General features: G+C 35.4%; 1 protein-coding gene across 1 annotated transcript; it reads left to right on the forward strand.

The window, feature by feature from the left end:
- The first annotated feature begins 1,120 nt into the window (after positions 1-1,120).
- On the forward strand, positions 1,121-24,916 carry LOC109110553 (coiled-coil domain-containing protein 178-like). The gene is given in 15 exon segments (XM_042714917.1): positions 1,121-1,312; positions 1,502-1,557; positions 1,765-1,829; positions 2,391-2,622; positions 2,968-3,253; positions 4,159-4,298; positions 8,029-8,155; positions 8,788-8,910; positions 9,412-9,525; positions 9,654-9,679; positions 9,765-9,924; positions 14,884-14,989; positions 14,992-15,032; positions 19,450-19,584; positions 24,275-24,916. Coding segments are annotated over 15 exon segments (1,887 nt in total). The 5' UTR covers positions 1,121-1,192; the 3' UTR covers positions 24,431-24,916.
- The last annotated feature ends 3 nt before the right edge of the window (positions 24,917-24,919 follow it).

The raw sequence follows: 24,919 nt of genomic DNA on the forward strand, positions 1-24,919 counted from the left end.
TCAGGATCCTTGATATATTTTCTCAAACCTTTGTGCTTGCTGTGTCAAAACACAATAGAAAGAATCGCATACATGCAGGATACCAATATAACAACATATTAATAGTTACAATGAACTCAGCCAAGTTAAGTTCACTAATAAAGCATCCTAAAAGACGACAGGACATCAGAACTGTCTATTTAGTGTCTTAATGCATGTTTTTGGTCTTATTTTTAACAATTAATCTGTGCACATTATTCTAAAAAATAAAAATAAAATTGAATGTACGTATGCACTTGGATAAAAAGCCTACCCTTTTCTATTCTGGATACTGTTTCACTCTAATATCTGTCAGATTATGGATGTAAAATGGGTTGTGCATGCCATTTTATGTTGACCTTTAAAGGGATAATTTACCCAAAAATGAAAATTGGCTGAAAATTAACTCACCTTCAGCCCATCCAAGGTATAGATGAGTGTTTCTTCATGGGAACAGATTTGGAGCAATTTAGCTTTACATCGCTTGCTCTCCAATGGATCCTCTGCAGTGAATGGGTGCCATCAAAAAGAGAGTCCAAACAGCTGATAAAAACATCACAAGTAATCCACACCCCTCCATTAATTAATGTCTTGTGAAGTGAAAAACTGCCAAAATACAAGTCCATAATCCATAACAACACTTCCTCCAGTGAAAAAGTCCATCCCCTGTTGTCCTCTTTTTTTGCTTGTAAATGGTGCTTGATCTTTGCATATTTCTCTCCTGATTCAGATGAGACTGCTTTCACTGGGGAAAGCAATATTATGAATAGAGGACAGTTCTGAAGTTAAAAACATCTTAATGATGGAATTGTTTCTTATAAATGCACAGTTTTTGGCATCTCAAGATGTTAACTGATGGACTGGAGTGGTGTGGCTTACTTGTGGATTATTGTGATGTTTTTATCAGCTCTTTGGACTCTCATTCTGATGGCACCCATTCACTGCAGAGGATCCATTGGTGAGCAAGAGATCTATTGCTAAATTTCTCAGAATCTGTGCCAATGAAGAAACAAACCAACCAACCACTGTTGGGTGGCCTGAGGATTAGTAAATTTTAAGCAACTTTTAATTTTTTTAGGTGAACTATTCCTTTAAGGTTTCAGTATATATGATTCAATGTGAGATCTTCGTGATCTCTGTGATCAAAGTCATTTGTACATTTCAGAGCAGGTAGATGGTAAGCTCCAGCAGGCGTCGCAGCTGTGCTCTGGTTAACACTCCAGCACCATGTGTGAACAAAGCAGTATGTCATATCCAGGAACAGAAGTCCAAACTGGAAAACTGGGACCAACAGGTACAATCAAACATAGCATGAAGATGGATTTTATTATTTTATACCATCTCTGACCAAGCCGAAGCCTTAGATCAAAAACAGTACCACACAGATCAAACCTAGATTGAGCTCAGTTATATGAGTTGAATCTTATTTTCTTTGCTCTCATATTACATAATGAATGAATAATGAATGTCTCCTCTCTTCTAGGGTGATAATGCTCAGCATGAAACTGCACATGAAAACAACCACAGTATCACTTGGAAGTGAGCCATGAAGCATTATAGATTCACATACATCAGTTGTTTTTTTCAGTAAGACAGCACTTGTGATCAGCAGTCTTACACCTATTCTATAGTATGTGGGCTCTAACATATCACCAGAAAATGATTGTAAATTAATTAATAGCTTAATTTATTAATATTATTAAAACTTTCCTGATTAAATAGTGTATTTGGCCTTTGTGGTTTTAGATGTATTTCTGCTGATGGCAAAAATGCAGAGCTGTATATTGAAGGCATGGGGCTTAATGTACAAGGTAATGATGGACAGTTTTGACTCTCCTTAATGTTTTGGTTATAATATGCACTTAGTTTTCTTTACATAGTAGGGGATTTTAACAAACCTGTATATCACTACATATTATACAGTACTTAAGTACATAACTCTGTTTATATACTATGATAATATTTATTAATATAATTAAGATTTTTATATTTTCAGTTTTCATTTTAAATTAATTTTGCTGTGCATTTTATTAATATATATATATATATATATATATATATATATATTATATATATATATATATATATATATATATATATATATATATATATATATATATATATATATATATATATTTAGCTTTAATTAAGTTAAAGGGAACAACCAGGGAACATGTCTAATTTTGTTAAATATATATATATATATATATATATATATATATATATATATATAATATATATATATATATATATATATATAGTTTTTCACCTAATATCAGTATTTTTATTTATTCCAGCTTTATTTCAATTAACAAATTAGTTTTAGTTAACAGCAATAACATAATAATAATAATTTATTAATTTGTAAATAGGCAGTGGAGTGTTGACGTCTCTCTGGACGGAGACCACAGATGTCCTGATGGAGGTGATGAGTTTGATCGAGCGTCTTGAGCTGGACCGCAGAGAGACAGAGAAGGCTCTACAGGAAGAAAAGGAGAAAGCAAAGTTTCAGAGCAAATTTTCAGAGAAACTGAAGTGCAGTGCAGAAAGGAGAGACTGGATATTGATTACCACATGCAATTTATGTTCAAACAGTTTTTTCCAGCTCTAACATTTTACTTCAGGCCCAGTAATGTGGCAATAAAGTCTCTATTCTATTCTATTCTATTCTATTACAATGTACAGTCAAAAAATTCAGCGGGGTCATCAAAAACACACAAAAATGGCTTGAGGAGCACAAATATAAAGTAATTTATATTAAATGAAATAAAGTAAATGTTAAAGGCAATAAAATACTATATAAAAACTTAAAATTATTTTATTTCAGTTAGTTATCAAGGCAAAATTTCATTTTCACACATATGGACTAAAAGCCACAAAACTTATGATATGGGGTCCTTAAAAAAGTTTAATTACCAAAATAATCTCTTTTCTGCTCCATTTTTAACTTTTCGCATCTGTCTGTCTCATATTTCCACTGTCAGAGCATGAAGCCTGCAACACAGACATCGCCGAACTGACATGGCAACTGAAAATAAGGAGAGATCAGCTGCCGCAGGTGAGAGACAGACTGACCCACACGGAGGTGCTGAACCAACGTCTGAAGGAGGATATCGATTTTATGAGGAAACACGGGCCGCTTGTGCACGAGAGACTCCAGCTGGAGAGTGAAATCATGAAGCAGATCCGAACAGCACAAAGTGAGGTGTTTACTTTGAAACCTGTTTGTTGGCTTGTTTAGAGGACCGGAAATCAATAAGACAAAACCAAAGAGAAGAAAGGATGTAGGTCTAACTAAAAGAGTCCAGAACGTACTAGAGGAGCACTACAGAGACCACCCACGATCCAGTTTATTTTCTCTATACAGGGGTTTTCAAAGAATTCATCAATAAAGAGTGCTAAACTGAAGTCTTTATTTTGTGAATGAACTGTTATTATAGTATTATTTACATGCTATTATAGAATGGATTAATATTTTAATTAATTTTCATATTTAAATTTTATTTAAGTTTTAGTAATTTTATGTGCTTTCGTCATTTTTACAGTTTTTTTAATTAATATTTCTTATTTAGCTTTATTTTGTTTCAGTTTCAGTTTTAGTCATTTTAATACTTCAACTTATTTATTTTATGTAGTTGCCAAAGCAACATTCCGATTTTCCTTATTTTAAAATTTTCACCTGAAATTTATATTCATTTCAATATTTCATTTCATTCCTGCTTTCAGTTAACTAAAACACTTTTTAATAATTTTACTTTTGCTTTACAATAACAACACTTACTATTCATCCCATGAAGCATTGTGAATAACGTAACTGAGTCAAATATGATAAATTATTGATAAAACTATAAGTCCCAGATTATTATAATCAAATACAATATATTTGAAATGTTTTCTGACACATTTAGATAAATACAGACGTAAAAGTTGTTTAAGGAAACAACCGCAGGAAATGTAAAATGTTAAATTTTAAGCTGAAATAAAAATGACTTCTACAGAAGCATTTGAAACTGCTAAACAACCTCAGAGCTCACTGCCTGTGTTGGGATGCAATTTTTACTGCTGAGCCATGTTGCCATGATAAACATTGTCTGACTATTATGTTTATTCATAAAGACATTGTCACAAATGTTTCTCTAGGCCAGGGAGACGCTTTCAAACACCTCTCAGAAGCTAAAGAGTCTTCAGGAGTTTAAAAATGAGGAATTCAGAACAGACCTTAGGAAAAGAGAAATGAACAAAGGCATGGAAACAATCAGAAATCATCTGAGTGACAAGCAGTGAGTCCTTTTTGGTCATCTCAGGCCTATATTTTTATTTCAGTTCACTTGTGTTATATCAATCCAGACAGAAGGTGTCACTAAAATGCTGTTCTCTCCGTCTTCACAGTTTTAATTCCTATCCATCACTGTGTAGGCATGTTACAATATCAATATCACAAATATGTTATGCAAAATCAGCCATTCTACTGCTGTAAATCACATTCTAATTCATGTTATCTACATTTAAAGGCTGCACCGAACATTTTATGCCATATATTTGACTTACATTTTTGTCACACTTTTATTTCACAAAATTCTTTAATTTTTGGAAATGTCTCAAAATCAGCCTTGTGGACATGTTTAGCAATTTTTATGTTACATTTATAGATTTTATAGATTTCTGTTATACTTATATAACCAACCACTGCTTGTAAAAACACAGTATGACAATATGCAAATAAATTAAAAACAAACAGAACATGCTAATACAATTTCCTCTAGGTGAAACTACATAGATGCTTGTCATAACTACTGACAAAACTGAGCAATGTTTAAACAGGATCTGATGTCATTCAGCTGCTTCCCTCCATCTGCATGAAGCAGTATACAGACATGTAAAGTGGACTTCAGGGGAATGACACACTTTCTCTTTCTCTGCCTACAGGAGTGAGTTACAGCAGCTGCAGTCACAGTGTGAGGTGTTTCAAAGAAAAATTCAAGAGTCGACAGAAAAACTAACATTGAGAGACGACCAAATCAAAGCCTTGGTGAAAGAGAGAATTCAGTATTCATTTAGAAAACATTCACCTGCCAGTTTGCTCACAGGATATTTGATCAAATCCATCAAAATATTATGAAGTCATTTAAAATTTTTTGAATATTCTGATTGTAACAATCATGAGCTCATGTTACTTCCTTTTTTTTTATCCCCTGAAAAAGCTTTTGTGCCAATTATTCATTTCACTTACCTTTTTTTAAGGTCAAAACATTAAAAGCTGGAAAAGATGATAAAGAAGAGATATTTATGATAAAGAAGAATGAAGTATTGCAGCTTCAAAACCAAATACAAACATCTGTAAGCATAAGTGCCTGTTATTTTAAATGATATAAATCAGAGGTGAAACTAAGTGCCGTGTTGGAGATGTCAACCCTCACGTCCTCTGGAGGGCAGGAAAGGCCCACGATTCCTTGCACTGATCTGCTGTGTTTATTCTCTGAGCCTCCATTTTGTCTAAGCCCTGATTTCACAATTACACTACGCTTGAGTGAATGAGCTGCAGAGCGCTCACTTGTTTCTTTAGCAGTTTGTTTATTCCTTTTTAAATCTGTATTTTGTGCATTTTTGATGTTGTTCTGCCACAACAGAGTTTAATAGTTTAGAAACTTTCCAAAAGAACGAAGCTTGGTTTGACCATAGGTGGTGCTCTATGATGTTTTAGATTTTGTGAATGTTTGACACTATATTTTAAATATGAAATGAATTTAAAATAAGCTTATGCTTATGTGCTAGAACAAACAGAGGTCCTTTCAAGCAGTTGGATAATATATATATATATATATAAAAATATATATATATATATATATATATATATATATATATATATATATATATATACATATATTAAAAATATTACCTTTTGTTTGTGTTTAGCCTTGCATATGTGAATATGGTTGAATATTTAGCTTCCAAACAAAGACTTGGTTATAAAAAAAAGTCCATACTGGCATATTTATCCACTAAACAGATGTAAATAATGTGTTTATCAGAAACTTGAAGGTGATGAAAAGTTGTCTGTATTGGGTGCAAACTTAAGCCAAACGCGAGACAAAAACAAAGAACACAAATTGGAAATTGAAGACTACAAGAGAAAGATCTACTAAAGGTTTGTCCCATAAGCTTCAGATCACACAACATTTTAGTTTGAATTTAAAGTATATTCCTGGATATTAGTGATTGTCACTAATGATTAGCTGTGTCTGCTGTGTTTTGCATTAATACGTTATGTTGCAACAGTAAAAGGCCTAGTCTGCATTTATTTCACAGAAAAATTCAGAATATAGTAATTTATTGTAAAATCCTGGTGATATTTAAAGGGGTCATCGGATGCCCCGAAGTTGATACGATTATTGAGGGTCTCAATGAAACGTCTGTAACATAGTTTGGTTAAAATTTCTCAATGGTAGTGTAAAACAACACAGTTTTTACCGTCAAGAACAGCTCTTTTCAGAGCAATCCATTTTGTAGCATTTTCCTTTAAATGCAAATGAGCTCTGCTGACCCCGCCCCTCTCTTCCGAGCAGATCTCTGAGGGACTGTTTACTTTAGCAGCGTTCATCGTGAAACTTGCTAATTAGCACATTATTAGGAAAGGCCACTTGCAAAGATTAATAAAAAAAACTGCAATACTTATACAGTCTATACAGTCCAAATTTCAAGCACAATAACCTAATTTTATCAGACAACAAGATGTACTTAGATAAAAAATAGATTTTTCATAGAACTGCAGAAAATGAAATCGATCCAAATGAAAAACAATCCACTGTTGTTACTTCCCCTAAATTGTCCATGGTACAGCAACAACAAATGACGTTGCCTCCATAAGATCTATGAAGACCATATGTTTCACACACAAGCCAACAGGGCTGTTCATGTGTTGCCGTTTTGTTGAATCTGTAACATCATGAGAAACTATGACATGGAATAAAATCTGGATATACAGTAGTGGTTCTTCCCAACTTGATAAAGAACTTATGGATCAGTGTTAGATTCCATGTTGGAGATGGAGACTCAAATGACAACACTATGAGAAATGTGCTGGAGATGTCTTGTGGTTCATTGGTCTGTTGTGTGAGTGTTGGATTCTTTAATTATCAACACGGAATCTGTGTTCCGCAGATCATGTCATGAAATCATGCAACAACTCTAATTCCACTTCATTAAAAATGTGTAGGTGTGTGTGGCGTTGCTTCTGAAATTAAAATGCTGTGAAGCAGCACCGCAGCATAAACTACCACAATGATTTAGCATGCAAAAAATGCATTATCCACCACCTTATATTGCAACACGGATGTGACCTATTTTCTGTGAAAGTGCGAGACTTCCGGGAAGTCTTTAGCTGCTATTGGGAAGTAACTTGAAAAATAACAAACTCGTGCAATATCAAGCAGCATAATAGATTGTTTTTGTACAGCTAAAATAACTAGAAGGGGATGACACGTTACTTTAAAACGGTGTTTAATCAAATTTTGAAATTTATGTATATTACCATGAACAGTATAGACCCAATGATATGCAAATAAAAAAAATGCATTGACTAAAGAGTTTCATAATATTAATTTATTTTGGTATGCTTTAATATAAGTATTTTGAAAGTGAATGCTGTAGTTGGTGTAAGTTAATAGGTGTGCAAAGCTGCTGAAAATAACTAATTGTTTCCCTGATATTGCTGTAAACAAACTGCAGTTTGTTAAATGTTGTGTAAGTAACTATTGCAGTAATTAATCTTTGATTTGGCACATCTTGTGTAATCAGTTATATGTCACGTACTGTATTCAGAGCGTTTTCATTTCCAGTTGTGAAATTTGCTGAATGCTTTGCAAGCATTTTTGTGAGTGGGCTGCTCTGCATCGTGGTGTGGATCTCGTGGGATGGACTGTGTTTTATGATGTTGTTTGTGGCTGTTTTGTTCCAGTGAACAGGCTGTGAGAAAGCTACTGAAGGATCGTGAGCTTGGCTGCTGAAGATCAGTTTGAGCGAGAAGCAGTGGAAACCGGTCAAAGCCGAGTTTGACCAGGTGTCTGCTGTACACTCAAACACCAAAGCCGAGCTGGACAGTCTAGAGCGCCAAACCTTTCTGGAGGAGCCGAAGAACACGGTAAGAGGACACCTGCCCCATTCAGATCTAAAGATGAGTTTATTAGCAATGTTACTGAATGAACATACAAAAAATAAAACTTTTATCATCATTTACTCACCCTCATGACATTCCACACCTGCATGCAGTGTTTCCATTGAAAAAGGAGAATTTAAGAATTCTATCAACACTCGTACAAATAAACGTTCTTTATTGGCATTGACAGTTTCATGAAAAACCTTCAACATCAATGGAAGCTTGTCCACTTCCAAAAGGTTCTTAGTAGTGAAAAAAGGTTCTTCAAGACTATTAAAATGTTCTTCTATGGCATCACTGCGAACCCCAAGGGAACTTTCATTTTTAAGAGTGACACTCTGAAAAGGACAAAAAAGGCTTCAAATTAGTACATATTATTCATACTTTATATTCCAAGTCTTCTGAAGCCATACAGTAGCTTTATTAAAAAAAAAAAAAAAACTTTGAAAAACATGAAGGTGAGTAAATAATTACTTTAATAAATATTTTTGTAAACAATTATTAAACTGTTATTTTACATAAGAGGTTTAGGACAGTAGTACTTTAATGTCTTTATTAGTCTCTTTTGACAATAAATTGAATTCAACTGTTAAGATAATGTGTTTATAGAGAATTAGACTATAGTCACTTTTGAGGCAGCTGAATTTCATCGTGAACAAACAGACTGCGAGAGGGTGAAAGGTGAGCTGCAGAAAAAGTATGAAGACGCTTTGTCTACAATCACTCAGCTGGAGACTGAGGTGGAGCAACTGAGACAAACATACCCAGAAAAATCCAACCAAATATTGCTGGTTTACTGTAAAAATCATCTTTCAAGTATTGGATAATTTCAAGCTAACTCAGAAAGCACATATTTACCCTTAATCGGAAAAGCACCTCCCCATGAGATGATACAGAATGAAACTGAATATTCCAATGAAAATATTGTATTCATATTTGAATTTAATTAGATCTAACATATTAGGCTATGATATTATTATTAATATTATTCTTCTCGCCTGTATGGCTTTTGCTACATGAGAGGAAGAGAAAAGTTGTTCCAGAGATGGAGGAAATGTTTACATTTTGGTGACGTACACTGATGTTTATAGGGCAAAGTAAGACTGTGTAAATTTACTAAGAAAGTAAATAGGGTCAGTATTGATTCATGTTGACTGTAAACTCCAGTGAAGTTATTGCTGAGTTAAGTAAATGTGACTAAAGTTACCAGTTGCATAATTATGTATTCTTTTTTTTTTCAGACAATTGAAAACTTAAAAGCAAAACTAAGTGACATGCACACTGAACACAGAAACCTCTCTGCTGATTTTGAGGAGAACAAGAAACACTATCAGGAATGTTTGAATTCTGTGAAGGTGAAAATAAAATTATACTTGATTTATATTACAGTATGAATAATTAATATCTTGCTTAAAAACTTAAAAGTGCTTAAACAATTCCATGTATGTCATTCGATTATTGTATGTTATTTATTTGCTATTAGCAAAGCCTTAGTGTGATGTTATTGAGGTACGAGGAGATTTCAAACCAGATGAAGGAGCTCGACCTGAAGTCTCAAGAGTTAATGCTGGTTTTGATTTGTTGTCTGTTTCAGGGGTTTGTCAAACACTATGGCGTTCAAACATGGGACAGCCACAGTAGTGATGGGTAATGTGCACAGGGATATAGCTTCCTGTGAACAGAGGAAGTCTCATCACGCACAGATTCACTCAGCACTGTTCACTCAACGCCAGGCTGTCATGAAGGACACAGAGGTTAAGAACCCTTTCTTTCATATTTACATTTATTATTTTGTCAGGGTTTCCTATATGGGCTGATCCTAGATCAGCTTTGCTATTTAAATAATTATAATCCAGGTTAACAAATGTTTTCTTTACATATCAGAAAACAGATCAGCTGAAGCCGAACGAGCATGAGTGCATTTGATAGGTTTGGGGATTTGATGTGCTCCAATCCCCATTCAAGCTGAAATGCACCGTATCATTTTTATGGAATACCCAGTGATTCCAAATAATACATTTCAAGACACTCAGAACAAAACATATGTAACAAAAAACTTTTTGTCCAGTATTATCTAATGTTAGCTGGTTGTGTTGACAGCAGCTTTAATATTATGTTATTAATATTTGCAGGTATATGCACATAAAATGTGGTCATAGCACTCATATATTTATATACATTTGGAAAAGTAAAATATTAATGTATTAATAACATCAAAAATGCTAACTGTTTTATATATATATGAATAACTTTAGAGATGTACAAATGTTTACAAATACTTTGAGTTTCAAAGGCTGTTGAGTTTGTGCTATTCATAATTTGTGTGTGTGTGTGTGTGTGTGTGTGTGTGTGTGTGTGTGTGTGTGTGTGTATTGTGAATATATGATGTATATACAGACTATTTTATGGTTTTTATAAAAGTTTTTGTTTACATAATATGTGTGTGTGTGCTGTGTATATTTATTATGTATAAACACACACACACATCCATGTATATTTAAGAAAAATATGTTTATATATTAAATATATATTATATATGATATATGACTATACATATATACATGTAAATATTTTCCAAATATATGCTGTATGTGTGTGTCTTTATATATACATAATAAATATAAACAGTACACACACATATATTATGTAAACAAAACTTTTATTTTGGATGCGATTTATCGCGATTAATCATTTGACAGCACTTATATGTATATATATATATATATATATATATATATATATATATATATATATATATATATATATATATATATATATATAATATTATTTATTATTAGATAAATTTGATTATTTCAATATTAATTTTACACCATTACAATTCTTTGACATTAAAATGGTTTCATTCTGTTCTATAAAGACTGATCGTAAGAGAAACATGAGCGTTTCACTTATATTTTATGCTTTTTCAGCTTTAAAGATTAAATTCATCCATATAAAGAGTACAGTTGAATTTACTTTCATTAGTCCAATCTGGATTTCATTTATAAATAAATTTGCAATTAGAATGTCTTTATTGGACCAAATGTCCCCCTATGAGATTGTGTCACTTGTGTTTTGAACTTGGTTGAACTTGCAAAGTTTCCTGCAATTTCACTAAAGTTGTACATACGAACAAGGGTTTATGTTTTAAAACACTGTCAGTACATTAGTATTGCCTGTTTGTGTGTCTTCTGATATCCACAAATTAAATCCCTAATGTTTCAGCTAAAGCAAATCATATTCCACCTTTGCTCTGGAATATCCGACACTCAGGATCACACCTCTACTAACATTTCCTCTAATAATTTGATGAAAGCTCTTATAATTTTCCGTCAGAGATAATATGTTATGTTTTGCATGAAACCCACGTATTATCACTTCATTTTCGGAGGGAAAAGCTATTTATTGGGGGAGTTGAGTTTCGGGATTATGGCCTCCGTCAGAGCCCGGCGCCTGATGAAAGTCTCACATGGCTTATCTAATGTGAAATCGCCATGTGGTATATAGTTTCATTAAACGGTGATCAAGAATGCATTAGTTCAAAACAAGAAAAGGCAATGGGGCTTAATCCGCCATGCGCGCAGAAGCAGCAAACTCCAAACAAGTTGTTGGTGCGAGACAGGAGCCGAATTAAAAGTCCTCCCTCATAGAGCCAGTCTGCCATTAACTTGCTGCAGGGCAGCAGAGCAGAGAGTCTCTTTAGACTTCTCACAGGAAACAATAAAGCAGCACAAAGATTCATCACCCAACAGAAACGGTTCAACTTTTAACATTTCCAACAAAGAGAGACTGTGTCAGAGTGGCGCATTATTGGGACGTCACAGTCATGAGATGTTAATAAACACAGGAAATATGGATAGTGATGCACAACACTGGATGACGTCCACAGCATCATGTGTTACAGATGAAAGGGGGACACTCTTAAAGAACAATTTGGCAATAGTTTAAGAAAAAGAAAACTGAATATGTCATATTTTCTAAAAACGAGCCATAAAATCTTGCTTCTCAGATTTAAATTTCTTTAATGGTTTCATTCAAATAAATGCATTTATCTTCATTAGTCACATCTAGATTTTATTTATAATAAATTTGCAATTGTATTGTCTTTCTTGGACCACATGTCCCCCCCTTAAAACCTTAAACTTTGAGATTGCTTTTATCAAAAGCATCAGTTTCATCCGCATGTGTATTCAATGCCATGATCTTTGCATTGCTGTCTGCATTGAGGTCAAATTTGCTCTTACAAATATGTTTACAACCTATTTTCATAGTGTAACATATTTCTGAGCGAAACAGCATTATTAACAAATTATTACATATTAGGGGGAAAAAAGTATTTTGGAAAACCTAGCACCAATTAATTGATCTCAGAAAGGCCAGTAATGTGAATAAAGCAAGTAAACTGGGTTTTAACTTACAGCACAGATTAGAACCTCGTGGCATTTGTAACCATTTCCTTACACGATCAGTTGAGATGAGTTAAATGTTACTTGCACTTATGGACACACTCCACTGTGACTTCCTCACAAGCTGGATTGGGTGTTTTTTCCTCTCCCCTCATCATATTCTCATGTAGCTTGTTTACTTGATGAAGTCAGACGCTCAGTGAGTAGAAAAGCAGTAGGATGCAAAGTGCAGACACCATCAGTTTCTTATGGCCAATGAAGTGTAATTTGTCCCATTTACATTTCAGAGGTGCATCAGACGGGTTTTGTCAGCACTGCATGCAGTAATTAAGCTTTAAATCAATAGCCGGCATTTGTCATGTTTACTGCCACTCTTGGTGCTGGGTTAAACTCATCAGTTTAGCGCTGGGTCGTTTTACTGCCCAGACACACTTCATTATTCCTTATTCTCAGGTAGAGCAGAAAATGTTCATCTCTTTCTCTCTCCATCTTTCTTTCCATAGCTCTCACTCCACGTGTCTGATGCTGACACAGGGTTGTGGAGATTGTGGAGACAAGCAAATCAGACAGTTATTTATTGTAATTTGTTTACATACTTCAAGTGCTGTATGATTACTAGAGTTACTGCATTCGAAGAGGATTCGTTTTAGTGTAAAACAAGCAAAATGAAAAAAGAAATGCAAACGATGTAGATACAATTACATGCAGTGGCCCCAAAAATATGAGGACACTTAAAGGGACACTCTACCCCAAAATGAAAATTTTGTCATTAATCACTTACCCCTGTGTCGTTCAAAACCCGTAAAAGCTTCGTTCATCTTCAAAACACAATTTTAGATATTTTGCATGAAAACCGGGAGGCTTGTGACTGTCTCATAGACTGACAAATAAATAACAGTGTCATGGTCCAGAAAAATATGAAAAGCATCGTCAGAATAGTCAGTGATTCAACCGTAACGTTATGAAGCGACCAGAATACTTTTTGTACGTGAAATAAAACAAAATTAGAGGGACTATTCTGACGATGTTTTTCACACTTTTCTGGACCTTGACAGTGTATTTTACTTGGCAGTGTTTGGGACAGTCACAAGCCTCCCGGTTTTCATCCAAAATATCTTAAATTGTGTTCCGAAGACGAATGAAGCTTTTACGGGTTTGGAACGACGTGGGGTTGAGTGACTAATTACAAAATTTTCATTTTGGAGTGGAGTATCCCTTTAAGCAACACTGAAAAATGCTTGAAAGTTACTGCATTGCATGCACAAAATATCAGAGTAAGTGTCTTTGAAATATAGCTAAAATAAAATATAAATATTAGATGAAAAACTTACATAAATATACATAAATAAATGTTGCCTTGAGTTGCATTAAGTTGAAGTCTTAATATTACTAACTTGAAATAAATAAAAATTAAAACTAATTAGTGATATTTAAAAATAAAGACTGCTAAAAATGATAAAAGCACAACAAAATTGCTAATTTTATAATAAATATTAAAATAAATGAAAGCTAAAAATAAAACCTAATTCAAATGCTTTTTTTCTACTGTAACTTCACTTTTGTGAGCCATTTTTGAAATTACTGTCGACCAACTGGTCCCGAAGTGAAATGTGAAATGAAAGCGCAAGGTTGTGGGTTTGATTCCCAGGGATTGTACATATTGATAAAAATTATTGAAGTAGTCACTTTGGATAAAAGGTCTGTCAAAAGTAAATAGGAAATCAATCTGCAGGTTCAAATGATGTAAAAATACGATACCAAAAGTACATTTCTAGTAAATTTCACAATTAATTACACAATAAAATTTTGAAGAAGAAAAACTGAAATATAATTTTTAATGAATCAGTTGATTTGTTCATGAATCAGACTAATCCAGTTCTCACTGACTCAATGATCCGGTCACAGAGGTTAACAGTCCACTGGAGGGCAAGATTATCAGTGAATAACTTAAATTTCGGTCTGTTCCTCGCGCAAAAAGCTATCGTATGGCTTCAGAACAGTTGAAAAATAGTGCATAAGTATTTAATCAGCTTCTGTGTTCGTTAATGAAGCTTTAGTACCAATTTATTGTCATTGCATGGAAAAATGATTTTTCGAAACCTCTCCTTGAAATCATTTGAAAGCTATAAAGGTTTGGGAAGACACAAATGTGCGTTTTTAATTTTTGGGTTAACTGTTCCTTTAATTGGGACTCACTGTTCTTCAGTTGCAAAGGTTTAAGTCTTTGTTTAAGCTTTTAATGGTTCCTTATACATGTTAGAGTCTCTCAGAAGCTGATGGAGAACATCCTGTGCAAATCTGTTCCAGGGTAATCTACAGGAAGCCCTAAAAGCCAATCTGAGGTTATCTCAAGAGTACAGAGAGCTGCAGAAAGCTCTGATGATTGCCAGTCAAGAAGCCGTTTGTGTTTTTACATAAGAAACAGAGCAGAGGCCTTCATCCAAGATCACAAGCAGGTACTCTCATAACCACAAACACATTTCTTTCTTTGTCTGAATCTTCTCGTGTGTGTGTGTATATAATGGATGCTTTTTTGTGTGTGTGTGTGTTGTGTTGTTGTCTATCTTTGTCATCAGAGATAGACAGCAGGCATGCAAAATAGTGATGAGCGAGAGCTTTGCACGGACTAGCATACGCTCGTGTGCTCCATGCAGCCTGTCATAGGTGGTTGGTTTTAGTTGGGCAGTCAGCTAGGAGGCCACTGCAGTAATCTAATCACGATGAGATAAGCTTCATGACAGCATTGCTCTGGCGTGTATGTGTGTTTATTCCATCTAACATGGCAGTGAATGGAAACAGGCACATAGCAGATGCAAACGCTCTCAAGGACCAGCATCTCAGGAACGTTTGGGAAAATGCTAATATGACACGTACGTCCATCACTAAAGGATGGGTGGTTTTGCTGGTATTCATCAAAGCTGCAGTGTGCAAGTGCAGTGTGTACCTATGGACTGCAGTGCATCAGTCATTTCCAAACAACACTATATCAGTGTGTTTTTGGCTGTGTATATTGCTATAGCAACAAATACTTAGCAATGTTAAGATATTTTCAAGTGCTGGTGTTTACAGTGAGAGGTTAAAGCTGAAGTGTTTCTATGCCACATAAAGGAATTGTAAAAATAATGACTGGAAAACTGTCAAACTTTGCAAAATTAATTTTGAGTTTTAATAATGTAATGTTTAATAACAACAGTGTTTATACTTTCTTGTGACAATCACATAAATGGCTTACTTACAGTTGTCTGCATATTAAGCTGAGATCAGAGAAAGATTAAAAACAAAAAAAAATGCACACTTCAGCTTTAAAGCTTTGTGTCTTTCTGACATTAGTCCACAGACCGTTATTGTTATAGTAACATTGTTGTTGCTGGAGATTATTACTAGCTATACTGATCTAGACATAATCTGTCACTTTAAGTATATAACATTTTTTTGAGCTGTAGATCATTTTAATATGATTTGTTATTCTACCGCTGATGGTAAAACTCTACTGAAGAGCAAGACACATTGTTTGTTCCCCAAAAGACTAATACTCGTACAACTCCTCATCTAACTACATGAATGTTATCAAGTGAGAAATGCATGCAAAAGGCAAATCCTGTGGACGGGATTCTCCACGCTCATGATCAAAGCCTGATTTTCTTTTACTCAGTATTCAGCCTTTTTACAGTTTGTTGTTTATTTTCAGACTGGTACGGCTTTCTCTCCTTCAGAGCGGATGTAGTCGCATCTTTTAGCGGTTTACCACAAGCTCTTCTTAAAGTTCCATACATATCTATAAGGACGTGTAGGCCAAGCTGTGCTCAGTTTAATATGGATTCTTATGACAGCTTACCATTTATGAATGGTTTTCCATGCCATGCTGACTATGTGTCTATTATGAATTGTTTGAATAGAATGTATATTTATCACGTTTACCTGCTCCACATGTATGAAACTGTGACACCACATTTATCATGAGAAATAGATTCAGATGGTGTTTCAAAGCACTGTTTATGTGGCTATATATTAGTGAAATCTTGCTATATCTGATTAGTTCAGTATGTAATTTATATGTATTAGAATTAGAATTTACTTCATTGCCCCGGTAAGATAAAAAAAAAAAATGCACAACAGAAAATACAAAACAAAATTATAATAATAGTTATTGACTTCCTCACTTTTAATCATATGGCAAAAATATAATATATACTGTATAATTAAAAGTGGGAAGTAAATAGAACAGTAAGTAAAGTGCAATGACATTTGACATTAATACAGTTGTTTTTATAATAACCATTATATTTAACATTTTATGCTGTTTTTTCCTGTAATATAGTGCTAGTTAAAGTGCCCCATTATGGATTTTTGAAAATTACCTTTCATGCAGTGTGTAACACAGCTCTAAGTGAATGAAAACATCCTGCAAAGTTTTAAATCTGAAAGTGCACCGTATATAAATTTATTGTCTCTCAAAAGAAAGAGTCGACTTGGAATAATTGAAACACTTTTAAAACAAATCCCAAGCCGTTTCATGTTGATGTCAACATGAAACATTAGCATATTGCCCGCCCACTTGTTAGTCTTTTCCATAGACTGTATAAAAACATGGAAGTAGTGTCCATGACATCACCTGTAGTTTTCTGAAGAGCGTTTTTGAAGCTCAAAGTGGGCGGAGCGGGCCGTCAGCATCTTGGCAGCACATCGCCGCGTGTCACTCCCAGATAATCGAAAATGGGCAAAAGTTGTGCTGAAGTCAAGCCCACCTAGCTCGATGGCAGTCAGGCACCTGTCACTCAAGTGGCCAAACACTTAATTATGCTGAACTGTAAGGCTTAATATAATTTAAACGGATGAGTTACAAAAAAAAAAAGTCACCCCCCTCACAGTTGTCATGAAGGGCCAAATTAGCTATATAGACCAAAATAATTTTTTGAACCAGGCTGTAAACCAGTTTTTTTCTGCTGTAAAGTTGGGCATTTTAACATGGGGAGCCTATGGGATTGACTCCCTTTTGCAGCCAGCCTCAAGCGGCCAGTTGTTGAATTACAGTTTAAGCCACTTCCATGTTGGATTCACGAGAGAGCTGGAGGTTGACGCTTGGTCTTTTCCATAGACTGTATGGTCTTTTCACATTGGTATGAATGAAAATGCTAATTCATTCTTTGCCACTAGGTGCGGCTTTTGGAGAGGTAAAATACCTGTTTCCCCGGTAACGCTGTACACAAAGCAGCACTGCGCTCACAAACGCTGCTTTATCAGGGATTACAGGCATGATGACATTAAAATGAGACCAATCACAGCAGATAAGCCTCATTCAAAGGAGGGGTTTGGAAAAATGAATCATTGAGCGAGTCGTTGAGCAAGTAAGGTAAAAAATAAATGCATATTATAAGACAATGACAGTGTTTTTTGACCTTGCATGCATGTCAACCTGTTGTTGGGGACTCCCAAAACCACAATATGAACCTTTCATTACCCATAATAGGGGCACTTTAAATTGCAGTTACCATTTCATTATTATATATATATTTTTTTTATTTTCTGAGTCCAATTTTTTTTTACAGCTTTAAAAAATACAATAAAATTAGTCTAATTATCTGCATGAGTTTGCTAGTGACAGATGGTGATTAATTATTTATGTGGTTTTCTGCGGTGTCCTTTTGTTTTGCAGACAAACTTCTTAGTTTTGCACTTTTATAAGTTGACTGTAGCTCCAACTATATGTCTAGTATTACTGCTATAATGGACACTGCAACCATGTCCTTCAACAGATTACTTTTATATATTATACAGGTTATCATATAGAGTGGCATTTTGCCTGTTTAGTCTGAATGAGAGAGCTAGAGCGCCCCCTTGCAGTGGTTAAATGTACAACCCATGGGCCTACCTACAGTAAACTTCCAGAAACACTTTAGTGCTTGTAAACAAAAGGTAACCCTGAAGGCTTAACAGAAATTGCATTGTAAACATCTCAGACATGCCAAGATGGGTTGTTATACGAGCACAGATAGTGTACAAACAGCACAAAGCATGGATGAGAATAGTATCTTGCATCACTTTGCCTGGCGTCTTTTTGATATAATTTTTATGACAATATCTTTCTCCAGAATATTGTACATATTGTTACTTGTAGCATTAATAGGATGGTACAGGTTTTGACAGAGCTTCATAAAGGACATTTTTTGTACTCGTTCAGTTAAAGGCTGAGCTAATTCGCTTTAGTTTTTTCATGCTCCGAAGAACACATTGCCAAGCAATGATAAGCTTAAAGGAAGAGAGAAGAGATGGGGCGAAACAAGGGACGACATCCCTCTGAATTGAAACCCCTTTTTTTCTGGAAAACTGCACAAATAATAAAGAGAGCAGCATGCTTTCTTTCTTTCTCTCTTTCTTCTCTAATCTCTCTCTCTCTCTCACACACACACACACACTCTCTCTCTCTCTCTCATTTTTTTTTCTTTTTTCCAGTATACTCGGAATAATTTCTCGTTGCGGCAGGGGGTTCATGACTTTTTGTGTATGTGTAAAATATGTCTGGAGGGGATTGGTATAAAGTTAAAGTGAGTGAAGTCGAAATATTTTACTCATCAGCTTTGCAGTCACCGAGTTTGCCTGAGCTAGAACAAAACCGCTGAAGCATTTAGAGAAAATTAACCCCCCATCCTGGCAGCCAGATGTGACTGGTTTCCGCCCAGTGCACATGAGTGGGCAGGGAGAGCAAGAGACTGTGAAATTCCTGTCAGCCCCGTGTACTGCAGAATGGGCTATTGACTGCTTTCTCTATTCCCCTCCATCATTCTTCTTGAACACTGCCATTAATTTCCTCTCCTGCCTTACCAATTCCCCCTCTCTTTCTCTCTCTCTCTCCCTCTTTCTTTCTTTCTTCCCCAGCTTTCTTTGTTGCAGAAGAGGATGCACAAAGCCATGCTAAAATACTTCAAACACCGCAGCGTCTACAGCAAGGCAGAGCTGGCCCGCTTCCAGACCCTCTCCAACCAGAACAACCAGAAAATGAAAGCCCTCCAGGTATGGGCTCTTTAGTACCCCCACAAACACACACACACAAAACACTATTTGTAAGTATCACACTTTATACTACAATGGGTCCCACTCTGGTTAATGCTTGTTGAGGTTAAGATGGTTAACCTTTAAGGAATATTTCACCTAAAAATGAAAATTTGGTCATTATTTATTCACCCTTTCCATGAAACACAGATGGAGAGTGTGCTCCTTGTGCCATAAATTGAAAGTGAATAGTGACCATGGCTGTCAAGTACACTTTCAGTGAATAATGACTTACATTTCAGTCTGTGACTCATACAAAGCTATTCTACAAATTCAGATATGAAATACTGTGCACATGGACTACTTTTATGATGCTTTTATGGCTTTTGTGGAACTTGACAGCAGATGGCCACCATCTACTTTCATTATGTGAGAGCGAGAACAGTGTGAACATTTTAAAAAACATTTCCTTTTGTGTTCCAAGAAAGTAAGGATGTCATATGGGTTGAAGTAGAATTTGAATTGATATATCGAAAGACATTTCTGAGATTTTGAGCCATTTTGAGATTATCATAATGGTGGCTTGGACAGAAGCATTAGCATTCCAAAAATCTAGTCTAGTCAAAGGATAATTTATTTTGAAATATCAAAGGTTTGCAGTGAATATCAAGTAAATATTGTGTTAAAATCTTTGTTTAATTTCAGCATATATGTGTACATCTCATTTAGCTCTCATCACGGACATCTGGCCATTATATCACCCACCCCACCCTCTAAATATCATTAAGCTACATTGGCTAATGCCTCATAAAAAAAAATAAAAATAAAAAAAAGGTAATATTATAATACAGCATTAAGATATAAAATTGCATTCATAAACTGTCAAATCACAAAAAAACTATTTAGTCTGTATGAATGGTACATTCACTTATGACATCTTAAAAATGTGGCGATCATGGCGTAAGGTGCTGAAAAAACAGAAAGACTATCATCCATCTACCACACATTTACATGATGTAGACCAGCAAAAAAATAGTGCAAGTGTCTAATGCATGCACAAATTAATGGTCATTAAAATTATATTTAAATAATGATTAAAATTAGCATTGTATTTAACATGATTTTGTATACCGGAATAATGCAGCCGTAATGTTTGGATGCTCTAACACAAAAGGCATGTGGTCTCAGTGGAAGGTGTGCTATGCACGCTTATAATGAGGTGAGCGGCGGTGTGTTTGCGGCTCAGTCAGGGGAGGCCAGCTCTGGAAGTCAGGCTGGTGAATGGAGCATGAAGACGAGGAGTTCTTCAAGCTCCTCCGAGTGTGAAGGACAAAAGGAGCAGTCTTACTTTTAAACTTTGTCACAGCTCTGCGTTGATCTCCTCCCCCAGACACAGACTAGCATTGTGTAGAGGAGACTTTACATTGTAAAATCAGAGTATAGTATAGCAATAAAGCACTGATGACCCAAAACTACGGGAGTCATGTAGTTGCTAACCTTTGATGTTAAAGGCATGGAAATAAATAAAACTTTGGTATTAGAAAATCTAGTTTATCACCGCTTCCTATTGTCTTTGTGTTGTGTAGCAAACTGCTATACAATATCCAGACAGCCACTGGCATATGGGACATGGGGGTTGTGGAGACGAGACAGACAGGGTCAGGGGCCCCTCATGATATTATGAGCCAATAAGTTATGCGATTTTACTATACGACAGAAGTCCAGCAAATATTTCAGCAAAGAAAGGGATTACTAAAGAGAAAAGCTGTAAGAGAGGGCTAAATTGTCCAAAGTAACATCTCTGTCTCCATCTCTGATTGTAGATTTTCTTTCTGGATTGGACACAACCCTTTTTAAAGCAATTCAGTCTATTTGCCAGCCATCTTGGTAATCAGACAGCTATTTCCTGGTCATATAAGTTTTCTAGTCATGTTTCCATTATGTGCTAAGCTTTCAATAACACTTCAGATCACTAGTGTATTCATGTTCGTTGTCAGGGGGACATCCGGGAATGTTGTCCCGGGCCGTGTGACAAGGGGTCCTCTTGGGCTCAGAGAGGAAAATAACTCTTACTCATAATAACTCGGTGGTTATCACAACACAAACAATAATTGGGCTTTATTTTTGCATGGTTGAAAATGGACACCTGTTTACCCCAACAAGTGACTGAAGTTTCCTTCTTCTTTCTTTTCAAGATTATTCACCTTTCTTAATTATTTAATTAAATTAATTTTTAATACAGTTTATTTATTTGCACATTTTGGAGTAAGAAGATATGGTTAATTCAGGATAATTGGCCATTTTCCCCACTCATCTCAATGGCAAAAGTGTCACCCTTCTTTAAAAATGTAATGCATTTTCAGATCTTTATATTATGTTTCTTGAGGTTAGCATATGATTTTTTTTTTTCTGCATAAAAAAGTTGTTTTTTTTTTTGGTAAAAATAAATAAATACAAATATCAACACAAACATTCTTGTTCAGTCGCTCAGGCATGTTGTTAAAAAAAAAACTTTAACTATGCATTTCTAATGGTCTGGTCAGTTTATGGAGGTGTAGTTTGTCCACATCCATTGTTGAACAGAGGAAAATCATGACATCATGAATGGGAAAGGAAAAACATTTTAAAGTGAGAAGTTAATTTTGAGGTATGAAACTTGCAATATGTTTTTATTGTAGAGTAATCTTATATATTTGTAAAATTTCCATTTCATGGCCCTTTTAACCATCACAAATATTCTGTGTGCAAAGATTTTTATCTATGGTGATTCTGTCCAAACATTTTTTTCTCCCCAGAAACCACTAGCAAAAGTTGTCCACCCATCTATTCATGAGGAACCTGAAGGTTGTGGATTGCAAAAACTAGTTCCACTGATTTGTCCCTGTGTCTTCCTGAGGATCAAATGACTGCTTCTGAGCAGCTCTACTGAAGTATAGAGATGGGGGAAGAGTAAAATGAAATAGAGAAAGCGTGCAAGCCTGTCATCTTGAAACGCCGCTGCAAGATTGGGCACTCAGTTCCGGGTTATGCAAGTTTACACCAGGGATAGCATAATTGACAATTGCTAACAACAGAGAGCAGGGTGGAGAGTTGTGAATGGCCAGTAATAATTGGAGCGAACGCCCACTGCGCCGCTCTCGGGGGACCGTAATCCAAGATCTTGTTTCTGATATAATTGTTAGTCAGAAAATTTCTGCATGGCTAGGCCAGCTCAGTTCCCAAGCTGGTTGACAGTGCAAGGCAGTTTAATAGAAAAACTGGTTGCTGAGGTTTTTTAAAACAGGCACGCACTGAACCCATGCGCAGGAGTGTGACACACACCGTCTTTCCCATATCTTTGTTTTATCTTTCTCAATCTTATGTCTTGAGAAATAAAAGTGTCTCAAATGTCAGTGTTGCTCTTTCGTAGGATTAAGGGAATGGGACAAAGTTTGACTAGTACAGTAAATGCCGCAACTAAACTGTTTTACAGACAAAAAGCATCTTTCTCCAGTGAGTATATGTGTATTCTGACAAAACAAAATGTAAGATTATATATTTTATATTTTTCTATTAAATTTTATCATGACATTATATGCAGTGCTGTTCAAAAGTTTAGGCTACCTAAGATTTTTTTTTTTGAAAAAAGTCTCTTATGCTCACTAAAACTTCATTTATCTGAAATATTTTTACAATATAAAATAACATTTTATATTTTAATATACTTTGAAATGTACTTTATTCCTGTGATGTAAAGCTGAATTTTCAGCATCATTACTCCAGTCTTCAGTGTCACATGATCCTTCAGAAATCATTCTACAAAAATAAATGTTCAAAGTTTTAAATGTAACATTATTGGTTACAAGAAAATATCATTTATGTTACAAGAAAATATAATTCAATAAGTCAATGCATTACTTGCCTTTCTTTGTAAATAATTTTGAAATTCACTATAAGTGAAATAGTTTTACTCTAATATGCTGATTTGCTTCTCAAGAAGCATTTCTTATTATTATCAATGTTGAAAACATTTGTGCTGCATAATATTTTCGTGGAAACAATGAAAAAACATTTTGGGATTATTTGATGAATAAAAAGTTTGAAATAATTAGAATTTTTTTGTAACATTATGAACATATTTAATGTAACTTTTTAACAATTTAATGTGTCCTTGCTAAATAAACCATTGGATTCTCTTCGGAAAATCATACGCACCCCCTGAACATTTGGGCTTGAAATTGAATGGAAATAACTCAGTGACAGTGACAGTGACATGACATATAGCCAAGTATGGTGACCCATACTCAGAATTTGCACTCTGCATTTAACGCATCTAAAGTGCACACACACAGCAGTGAACACACACACACACCGTGAACACACACACGGAGCAGTGGGCAGCCATTTATGCTGCGGTGCCCGGGGAGCAGTTGGGGGTTCGGTGCCTTGCTCAAGGGCACCTTGGGTATTGCTGACCCGAGACTCGAACCCACAACCTTAGGGTTAGGAGTCAAACTCTCTAACCACTAGGCCATGACTTGTTAAACTAGCACTAGCACCACCAAGAAAGTCTAGCTGGTTAGTTTACACAACATATACTAGTGACCAGCTGTACTGGCCTTTCCAGCAGGGAACGTCAAAGTCGAACTTTTGCAGGCTCCGGCTCCACTACAGGATTTTGTAGTGAATTGGCCAGCATTCATTGATTCCATTTGCTTGGCTATTTAAACAGGAGGAGTTGTCAAACGCAATCCAGCGCCTCTCTCAGTTCCTGCTCTCGCTGACAGATGACTCAACTACCAGCCATGTCCCGCAGCAAGCAAACAGACCCATCGCAGATGCCGATGGATGGAGCAGGAAGATGCATACAGTTCAGATAGCGGCGTAATTGGACGCTCACCTGCACCAGACAACTTACTTAAACCCCCAGCATGCTTCACTCTCTCCCCTGTCCGACGCTCACGGCCCAATCCATAACAATGAAGCAGGTGACTTTCATGCTACTGTCAGGAATGATCTAATTTTAGCGGGGTGAATGATTGCAATTGGCTTTGCCTCATCAGATAATTAATCTATGTCACCATTAATTGGAAAAGAGAATAATTAGGGGGCTGTGTTGACAGAAATTCTACGCTTCTCTAGATTCTTGGATCTAATTACACCTACTTAAACCCCTCTGACCTTAACTAGCAGATAGTATACCTGTGTAACCCTAACCAGGCTGGGGTTGGTCTCGACCGCCTCTCGCTCTGCGTCCTTTGTCATTTTTTTCCTCCTTTCTGGCTTGTTTATCCTCTCTTTTCCTGTCTCCTCAGAGAGCTGTCTCCCTCAATCACTTTTCAATATTCAATCTTAATTTTGTGGAAGTTTATCATTT

This window comes from Cyprinus carpio, chromosome A24 (genome assembly GCF_018340385.1).
Source record: "Cyprinus carpio isolate SPL01 chromosome A24, ASM1834038v1, whole genome shotgun sequence".
Classification (NCBI taxonomy): Eukaryota; Metazoa; Chordata; class Actinopteri; order Cypriniformes; family Cyprinidae; genus Cyprinus; species Cyprinus carpio.